Here is a 10,733-nt window from a genome sequence, read left to right on the forward strand (position 1 = left end):
AACTCTTTCATAAACTGGATAAGAATATTATACAATTCCCCAACAGCTCGTATCAGAACAAATGACCAGACATCCTCCAGCTTCTGTCTCCTGAGGGGCACCAGACAGGGATGCCCACTCTCCCCTTCACTTTTTGCAATTTTTATCGAACCTCTAGCAGCAGCATTTAGACAGGCTACAACAATTAAGGGCATAAAATGTAAGAACGTAGAACATAAAATCAGTCTCTATGCGGATGATGTGTTGCTTTTTCTGCAAAACTCACAAACCAACCTCTCTGAGGTAATTACTCTAATAAACTGGTTTTCAAGAGTTTCAGATTATTCAATTAACTGGCCAAAATCTACAGTTCTTCCCATTAACTGCTCCTTCCATAATTCTTCTTCTGCCCCACTACAATCTGGAAATATTAAATATTTAGGTATTAATGTTTCTCCTAAGCTTTCAGACTTAACTAAATTAAACCACATCCCACTTTTAGAGAAGGCGATCTGACTAGATGGAAATCTTTACCCATATCACTCATGGGAAGGGTCGCCACTATAAAAATGATGATCTTGCCAAAAATAAATTACTTATTTTTAATGATCCCTAACAAACCATCACAAGATTGGTTCAGATCTCTGGATTCATATATTTCTAAATTCCTTTGGAAAGATAAACCCCCGCGTATCAGCTTAAAAAAGATAGAGGAGGATTAGATCTGCCTAATTTTCACCAATACTTCTTAGCCAACAGGCTTCAGTTCATCTCAGAATGGTTAAAACATACCTTCTTAGATGAGCCCTGGCTAGATGTTGAACAGGCACTATGCAATGATCTAGAGATTTCAGACCTACCATTTATTAGCTCAAACATCAAAAGACACGAATGCTTTAAAAGCATCAACATCAGCTTTTCTCTGACAGCATGGTGGGAGTTTCTAAAAATAACAGTCTTCATTAATCCCATGCAAACGTACACCTATCTGGAATAACCCTGACATATTACAAAACAATAATATGATTAATTTCCCAGAATGGAGTTGTAAAGGAATTAAATACTTAGAACATATATTAGAGGGAACAGAATTTATTCCATTTGACAGACTAGTTACACAATATGGGATCAACAAGAAAAGATTTTTAGAATATCAACAAATTAAATCCATAGTAAAAAAGAAATTTAACCTCAGTCAAGTTGAATTACAAACACCACCAAGTGCGGTACATTTTCTTACTCTTAAATCCCCAAATTATTATCTAAAATATACAGAACACTTTCTAAAATAGATGAATCAATATCCCTTCCTATTGCAAAGTGGGAAGCAGATTTATCAGTCAGCTTAGACCAAAACTTCTGGTCTCAGGTATGCTTAAAAACCTTTAAATTGATTAAAAATCCCAGTCTGCAATTAATACAATACAAAATACTACATATAGTGCACTATACAGGTCATCGGATGTTCAAGATGGGCTTTACATCTTCCAACAACTGCTCACACTGTCAAGGCAATACACCAGATAATTACATCCGCGCTCTTTGGTTCTGTCCACCAGTGCAGAAGTTTTGGCACGAGATATTGAAGACTTATCAAAGTGTCTGAAATGTAAAATTCCAACCTCCCCTTTAGTATGCTTGTTGGGAAAATTGGATCATGTCACTACAGAAACTAATACAGTCCACATGGTTTTTACTGCCCTATGCATCGCCAAGAAAACGGTCCTCATGAACTGGAAAAATAAAAATAATCTTAATTCTAGCCAATATAGAAACCATCTAATAGATCACATTAGTCTCGATATAGCCTCTGCCACCACATTAGATCAATCCCTCTGGGCTCCTTTGATCGGCTCCATCACCTAGCGGGGGTAGGGGGTCGTGGTTTGGGCCCGCCTTAGCTATTGTGGTTGATGTGGAGTTGGGACGGGCTTAGGGCGCCTGGAGGACCCCTAGAGACGTTATCCCTGGAGGGCTTAACCCGGGGGTTGTGTTCATAACCTGGTTAGTGGCTCTGGTCGCTCTTAGAGGTTGTTTTCCTCGTGGCTGCGTGCAGCGGGGCTGGAGGATGGTCTGTGCTGGCGGACGTAGGTTACTGGCCTGGTGGCCTGGCTGCCCCTGAGTGGATCCGGGGCAGGCGTGGGGGTTTGGGGTTCAGGGGTGCTTCGCCTCCGTGCTGGGGCTCTGGCTGGGCCTTGGGGGCCTCTTGTGCATCGGCCTAACTGGGGGGCTCTTCAACTGGCAGGGAGGTTGTTCCATCCTTGCAGGAGTCCACTCTGCAGGTGGGGGAGAGACATAGGAGAGGTGGAGAATAAACTTAACCTGGGTGTCTGTTGTCTTGTGTAGTCTGGGAGATGATTGAATGTTGGGGTGGGTACAGTTTCCTCTGCGGTGGGGTAGGGTGGGCTGCCCCGGGTCCTGTGGGGCTTGGCAGTGCTGCTGCCGTAGGCCCCGGTCTGGATGGGCCTGGGCTCCCTTGCCTTGGTGGCTACCAGAGGACGGGGGTGCCTACTGGGGTCAGCGGGGGAGCTGGCCCTAGGGAGGGGCATCCTCCCCTCCCTTCTTTTCCTCCCCATCCCCGGCTACCTCCCTCTTCCCGCTCCACCACACCCACCCACACAGGTAGGGCCTTGGGGTGCGGGTGTGTCACCAGGGTGCAGGGGAGACATTCCCCCCCCCCCCCCCCTCTGTCCCCTTCTGGCCACCTGTGCCTCAATTTTATCTCACAACTTAGACATCCACATTACTTACACTCTCATAACACACACATATATATAGGGCCTTGAGGGTGGGCACGTTAACGGCGTCCAGTGGACGGTCTGTGTACTCAAACCTACCTCTGGCGCCGGTGCCCACCTCTCAATTTTAAATCCATGTAGACATTGAGGGTTCTCAGGAGGGGCCGTGCTAACACCTGCTGCTCTCTGGCAGCAGCACCATGCTCTCCCTTGTTTTAAATGCACTTTAGAGCAACACGCAGCAACACTACACATGAGCGGGAGGAGGGAGGTTTGGGGTCTTCACACACCCCCGTTCTCTACTAGCCATCGGGGCGGGGGGGCTGGGAGGAGATGTTCGCTGTCCGATTGGCCTCCCTGCTGCTGCGGAGCCTGGGACAGTCTGCTTGCCTCCACCCCAGGGGCAAGGGTAACATCTCTTGGGTCTGGGTGCTGTTTCCCCCTCTGGGGGCGAGGGTACCTGGACCCGGGGTATAGAGTATGTTTGGGGAGTGTGATTGTGTGTACATGTCCATTTATGTCAATCCTTACGTTGGCTGAGTGCTGAGTGTTTGTATATGTGTGCATGAGGGTGGGAATGCATGTTTGTGTCTGTGTGTGCCTGTTTGTCTGTGTCTATATGTCAGGTCGGGTCTTAGACTCCACCTCTCTGGGAACTCCCAGGCCCTCCAAAGTGTGGAGGCCTATCTCCCCTCCCCACACTCCCTGCCAGTGACTGATGCCCTCAGGGGTCGGTGCATTGGTGGTTCTTGGTGTCCGGGGCTGGGCGCTCAGGTATGTACCAGCTCACTCCCGGTGGCTACTTGGCGGGGCCTGGCGCCTGTTGCTCGATCAGGCCTCTTCCGGGGCGCGGGGGGCCCTCAGGCCTCCGGCCTCTGGGCCTGCGGCTCGGTTCACTCTGGCACAGCTGGCTGCCGGCAGAGCAGGCGGGCACGCCGGTGCAGCCCCCTCTAGCTTCTGCTCGGTGGCTACTGGGTGACCCCTCGTCTGGGGATCCTCAGCCCTTCCCATGAGGGTGGCACGGATGCCCCTCCGGTGGTCCTCCTTGGGCTCTCGCACTCTGGGGCCTCTGGATGTCTGGGGCCTGGATCTCCTCCATGCCTGCTTCATGCCCTGGGGGACAGGGCTATGGCTCTCTACATCCTCTTGCAGACCATTACATGTGGAAACCATTTGAATACAAGCGCGCTGATCCACACAGGTGTGCACACGGGTGTTCACTGTTCGTAGACTTAAATTACACCTTTCTTGGCTGCTACTTCAAAGCACATTGTGCGCTGTCTGTCCTGCGTGCTGCACAACAACATTGAATATTTAGTATTTACTGCTGTTTACACTTAGCTAGATTAATGCGATGGTATTGTGTTTAGTATGTTGCTTTGTTTTTTTTTTTGCTTGTTTTCTATTCTTTCTCTCTCAACAGGTGATCCAGGAGATTTTTTTTTTCCCTTTCTCACTGTCCCTCTCCCCTTCTGTTTTTCTTTTCCTTCCTCTTTCTTTCTCCCTTTCCTATCCCTCACTCATGTCTGTCCCGTCTGTAACAACTGAAAATAAAATAAAATAAATAATAAAAACAAAGGTCGATCAAATGCGGCAATGCCATGATGATCCATTTGGCAAAATAAATCCATTGGGTATCCTTGTTAGTCTTCAGACAACAATTCTGATGGCTAAAGAACCAAATGGGACAGGCAAAAAAAATAAAATAAAATAAAATAAAAAATAAAGTAATTTGAAGAATGTTTTGTTCTCTTCCCGTGTTTGCGGATTTTTTTTGTTATCTATGTATCATCTGAATGCTATTCAGCTATCCTGTCTACAAATGTAAGATTGTTTCATGAGGTTATTAGACATGAATCATTAACAAACATGTTCTGTAACTACGAGAACTCATGATTACTTATTGTGACACTGCATCAGTTGTGTGCATGTTTGGTCTTTTTATTGTGGTACCATGGCAAAAGTAGTTGGTAGACACAATTTATTATACAATAAAGTCTTTGTGTATAATTAAAAAAAAAAAAAACGAGCTCAACAACTTTTATGCTAGTTTTGAGCAAGGGAACCCCACAACCACAACCAAAACAGACATGACGCCAGACCACCAACCTCTGACTCTCTCCCCCACCAATGTAGGAGCGGTGCTGAGCAGGATCAATGTCCACAAGGCTGCAGGTCCTGATGGCATCCCCGGGCATGTTCTCAGAGCATGTTCTGGGGAGCTTGCAGGAGTGCTCACAGACATATTCAACCTGTCCTTGGCCCACGCTGTGGTACCGCCCTGCTTCAAATCCACCTCCATCGTCCCGATACCCAAAAACTCCAACCCATCTAGCCTCAATGACTACCGCCCAGTAGTACTCACCCCCATCATCACTGACTGCAGACCTGCTGATGGTTCTAACACCATCATTAAGTTTGCAGATGACACCACGGTGATTGGCCTCATCAGTGACAACGATGAGGCCGCCTACAGGGAGGAGGTGGATCATCTGGCTGAGTGGTGCGACACAAACAACCTGCTGCTTAACACCGAGAAGACTAAGGAGCTCATCGTGGACTACAGGAGGAATGCTGACCCACATCCACCCATCTACATTAAGGGGACGGCTGTGGAGCGTGTGAGCAGCTTCAAGTTCCTGGGAGTCCACATCTCCGAGGATCTCATCTGGACGACAAACTGCTCCAAGATGGTCAAGAAGGCTCACCAGCGCCTCTTCTTCTTGAGGACTCTGAGGAAGAACCACCTGTCCTCAGACATCCTGGTGAACTTCTATCGCTGCACCATCGAGAGCATCCTGACCAACTGTATAACAGTCTGGTACGGGAACTGCTCTGCCTCGGACCGGAAGGCGTTGCAGAGGGTCGTGAAAACTGCCCAGCGCATCGCTGGAGCACCACTTCCTGCCATAAAGGACATCTACAGGAAGAGGTGTCTGAAAAGGGCTGGGAAAATCATCAAAGACCCCAGTCACCCATCACAAGGACTCTTCACCCTCCTGCCCTCTGGGAGGCGCTACTAAGACCACCAGGTACCGGAACAGCTTCTTCCCCACAGCTGTCAGACTCCTGAACTCTGCCTCCTGACATCTGACCGACATTAAACTCATGGACTGAACATACACACACCCACAACCACCTACACACACAATGGACAACTGTACTCTCAAACACACAATAATAACATGGACTGAACCACCACTCACAACCACTGGCACTTTATATAGCCTCTGTAGAAATTATCCACATATCTCACTTATCTTAACTGCACTACTGTATAGTTCTGTATAAATAATCATTCTGTACATACAATAATTTTTAATCCTACAACTGTTTATAACCTGCATAGTTCACATTTCTGTATAACTGTATGTCTCAGATTTCTGTATTTTTTTTAATTTCATATTCTGTATAGTCTTTTTTTTTCATATTTATATCCTGTTCATAGCCTGTACATACTTAGAGTTATAGAATATTCATAACATACTTCATACCGTGTACATTATAACATACCATAATAGACCCATTTCTGTAATATACTTACATATCTATATTATTGCTAATATATATTGTAATATATCTATATCATGGCTAAAGCACTTCTGGATGGATGCAAACTGCATTTCGTTGCCCTGTGACATGTGCAATGACAATAAAGTTGAATTCTATGCTATTCTATTCTATTCTATTCTAGCTAGCATGACGGAGTTTCTATACAGCTGGGTGGGTGCTATGATGTTACTGATAGTGAACTTTATTTTATTCATAAGGTTTGTTAGTAGAGCTGCCAACCGTCCCGTAAAAAACGGAATTGTCCCGAATTCAGAGAAAATATTACGCGTTTCGTATGGAGCTGAAAAGGAACACAGTTTGTCCCGTACTTCAGCTAGAATGGAAAAAAGACACAAAGTTGGAGTTATTCTGCGTCTTTACGCTGTCAGCTGCCTCTTCTTCTCTCGTTTGTTTATCGCCCACTTTGCTCCAGAAAGAGGAAACCAGCGGATGTTGCGCTAAACAACAGCAGCACATTTAAGCGTGATAAGCTGTTGTTAGAAATTATTTAATATTAATTTCTAGTAACAGTTGATATTTGCTACTGCCACAGTTGTAAAAGCTGCTGGTCATGATATGTGGTGAGAGGGAAACATGAAGATAAAACCAGGAGATGTCTTTACTGAATCATCACAGCTGAACATGTGATGGAGAAACAGGTTTACCTTTTAGGTGACATGGATGAGTTGAAGGGAAGTTATGAACAAATAACACCATAAATAATTATCTGAATCTTACAACCAAAGTTTTTAGTATGACGTAAAATGTATAGAAATCATACATATACCAACAAGACAGTGTACATCACTGTCACAACAGCGTTTCTTTTCATCCAAAGACTTTATAGTTTTTCCTATAATACCTGGTGGGCCGGTCTCTAGTCAAAATACCCAGGCCGATTTTTTGTCCCAGTACAGCCCTGCTATTAGAACACAATCATTATTCTTACTGTTGGGAGGTGACTGCAATGCCGTCATCAACCCTGTTATTGATAAATCTAATCCAGATGCAGCATCTAATCTCTCATCATCTCTGTTGAATGCATTCATAAAAGATCTCAACCTTAACTATCTCTGGCGGATGCAGAACTTTGACACCAGGGATTATACATTCTTCTCCAACAGACATAAGACATTCTCTAGGAAAGACTACATTTTTGTTAGCCCTTCCCTAATTTCAGGTAATGCATCTATTTCTATTCAGCCAATTTTGACATCTGCTCACTCAGCTATATTATGCAGCGTTGACCTGCCTAACACTAAGACTAGGGCCTCAGCACAGTCAAAATGAACATACTGTTATGTCTTAATTTCCTTTTATTCATGTTGCCACTCCTCCCTCCTCTGACTTACTTTAAGGATATACACTCTGTGGTGTCTAAATTTATTTGGAATGGGAAAAGGCCTAGGATACGTTTGTCAACATTGCAGCGGGCCAAATTACTTGGTGGTTTGGCAGTACTTCGAGTTTTACTACTGGTCATTCAAAATCAGGGTGCTTAGGGGGTTGTTCATGAGGCTACTACTGCATGGAAAATGGTTGAATCCGCTAAGGCAGTACCACAATATACACACCAAAAAGCTCAGCAACGACAACAAATTTGGGCCTATTATTGCAAACTCTATAAAGGCTGTAGTTTCTTTGTGGCAGAATAGACTGACAAAACCAAAGTGTTCCATTATTTAGAGCCCACACTTTTTTACTAACTTTTCCAAGTGTTTTGCTCTCTATAATAAATTCCTATAAGCAATAGAATTTTCTTAAAATACATTTACTTATGAGAATTGCATGGTTTGTTGTGTTTAGTGCACCTAACGCTGAATTATTTTTTTCAAAGTGCAAAGTGTGGTTAGGAAGATAAAAAAAGAATGTGCACCCATGTAGGTAAGGTCCAACAGCTAACACTCTCTTAAAGTGATCAACATAGTAGCAAGTCCATGTGGACGGTTTAATGAGATCCATAGAGACTGAAGTTTCATTATATAGTTGATGTAACTTGAGTTGTTCACTTTTAAAAAATGAACACACACCAAGTTTAGGTAGCTATCAATAAGACAATCTACATAAAACAAATATTTTATATACACTGCTTGTTACTCGTTCTACCTGTTTTACATTTTATTTCAGTATCTGATCTTCACAAATGCTGAAATGAATCTAACATATATAACCTTCGGTGGTCACGTGGAAGTGGAGAAATACCGTTATCTGTGATATCTGGGCGACGGTGGCTCAGGGGGTTGGGAAGCGCATCTGCAACCGGAAGGTCGCCGGTTCGATCCCCGTACGTTGTGTCCTTGGGCAAGACACTTTACCCTACCGCCTACTGGTGTTGGCCAGAGGGGCCGATGGCGCGATATGGCAGCCTCGCTTCTGTCAGTCTGCCCCAGGGCAGCTGTGGCTACAACCGTACCTCTCCTCCACCAGTGTGTGAATGCGAGAGTGAATGAATAGTGGCATTGTAAAGCGCTTTGGGTGCCTTGAAAAGCGCTATATAACTCCAATCCATTATTATCTTTATTTTGTGATCATGTTTATGGTGTATGTTCTAATAATTTGCAGCAATTCCAATATTGTGTGGCTTATCGTAGTTCAAAAAAGCCTTCATGAGCCTATGTACATTTTCATTGCTGCTTTGTTAGTGAATTCTGTTGTTTTGAGCACTGTCATCTACCCGAAGCTTTTGATTGACTTCTTATCTGAAAAGCAGATTATTTTGTATCAAGCCTGTCTCTTTCAAGTATTCCTGTTTTATGTTTTAAGCGGTTCAGAATTCTTACTGCTATCAGCCATGGCGTATGACAGATATGTGTCTATATGTAAACCTCTGCAATATCCAACTATCATGAGAAGAACAAGAGTCAATATTTTCCTGCTTTTGTGCTGGTTTTTACCTGTCATTCAGGTTGCAGTGCCAATAGCAGGAAATGCAAATACACCACAATGTAACTTTACTCTGAAAGGTATTTTTTGTAACAATTCAGTCAACCATCTTTATTGTGTCAATTCAAGAGAATTATCTATATATGGTATGGTTGTTCAATTTAATGTTGCATTTTCTCCTATGTTTTTTATACTTTTTACATACATAAAGATAATTATAGTTGCCTATCAGAGTTGTGGAAATGTCAGAAAAAAAGCTGCACAAACCTGTTTGCCTCATGTGCTAGTTCTAATTAACTATTCTTGTTTGCTTACGTATGATATGGTTATAGTTAGACTGGAATCAGAGTTTCCTAAAACTGCACGTTTTATAATGACATTACAGTTTGTAACATATAACCCTCTCTGCAATCCAATTATATATGGACTAAAGATGAAAGAAATTCACCTCAAAATACTGTTCACTTAATTGCAAACAAACCAATTTATTAATTTATAGTCTTTTTTTTTACTCATTTTTTATGAATTGAAGAACACTAAAGACAATCACCTTTTTCAGCAGTAACTGATAAGCTTCTGCAACTATTAAAAATGTTTTACTCTGTTGTCATTCAAATTTTTAGATTAATTATTAAAAATATTACTTTCTGTAGTTGTATTATAATTATTCTTTTTAAATATAGAGCACAGGATCATTTGAACTGCACTACAGCACAGTTCGATGTTCAAAAACTGGCTTAATGTTTTCCTCCTATAACTGAGAATTGATCATTATTTAAAAACCAAAATGAAAAGTAAACAGATATTAAAATCAATCTCTGATATCACTCTCCTCATGTATATTTCTTAATAATACATTTGTTAATAGTTTCATCTAATGTGATTGCCCCTATTGATTTTCACAATGAAATCAAATGTGAATATCCTTCTTAATGGATACTAACACAACCTCAGGAGAAATGAAAAAGGGATGAAGTAGAGTAACATGAGATCGAGTACAGCTATCATGCCAGTCAGGGTTTTTTTTATAATGCAATATTTATTTGCTTTTAGAACAAAAGGAAACTGTCTTATACAGCACACCACAAACATACAATATATTTGGTTTCTTAAGAACATTACCCCACCCCCATGCCAGTCAGTTTTTATCTTGAGCTGTGGTTCTGCATAAATGAAATAGCATTAAAATCTTGTGTCGCATAAGGTTTGGACACCTCAAAATACATTTTATTTTACAGTCTTTTTTTTTCCAGTTTGTTTTCTTTGGAGTGCAAGAAAATGTAGTTTAGCTACTAGTTATTACTTTCTTGTCTGGAAAGGATCCTTTATTTGGTCAGTTTTTACTGTTTTTGGTCTGTAAACTGAAGTCTCTGTTGAGATGATTTCAATCTATAGAGGCCTTCAGGACCAGCCAGGCTTCCACGCAGAGTATTAACCAATTGAAGAAATAGTACAGGCCCTTCACTGACACAGAATGCGGTATCAAAACACAAAACAAAAACAAACAAACAAACAAAAACCTCAGACATGAACAACCATACCTGTTGATTATAATAGACTGATATATAATACAGCTGGACC

At 42.5% G+C, this 10,733-nt stretch overlaps 1 protein-coding gene across 1 annotated transcript; it reads left to right on the forward strand.

Annotated features, from left to right (window-relative positions):
- Positions 1–8,405: 8,405 nt before the first annotated feature.
- On the forward strand, positions 8,406–9,621 carry LOC146371119 (olfactory receptor 6N2-like). The gene is made up of 2 exons (XM_084908253.1): positions 8,406–8,473; positions 8,781–9,621. Exons 1-2 carry the CDS (start codon positions 8,421–8,423, stop codon positions 9,619–9,621), a joined length of 894 nt encoding a protein of 297 aa, XP_084764379.1. The 5' UTR covers positions 8,406–8,420.
- The last annotated feature ends 1,112 nt before the right edge of the window (positions 9,622–10,733 follow it).

Source organism: Perissodus microlepis, chromosome 16, assembly GCF_051167445.1.
Source record: "Perissodus microlepis isolate ML-2025 ecotype Zambia chromosome 16, ASM5116744v1, whole genome shotgun sequence".
Taxonomy (NCBI): Eukaryota; Metazoa; Chordata; class Actinopteri; order Cichliformes; family Cichlidae; genus Perissodus; species Perissodus microlepis.

Bases quoted from the DNA above. Each gene is read 5' to 3' on its own strand.
- LOC146371119 (XM_084908253.1), top strand. From the start codon at position 8,421: ATGAATCTAACATATATAACCTTCGGTGGTCACGTGGAAGTGGAGAAA. The intron at 8,474-8,780 runs TTATCTGTGATA...TCCAATCCATTA, and splicing joins GTGGAAGTGGAGAAATACCG to TTATCTTTATTTTGTGATCA.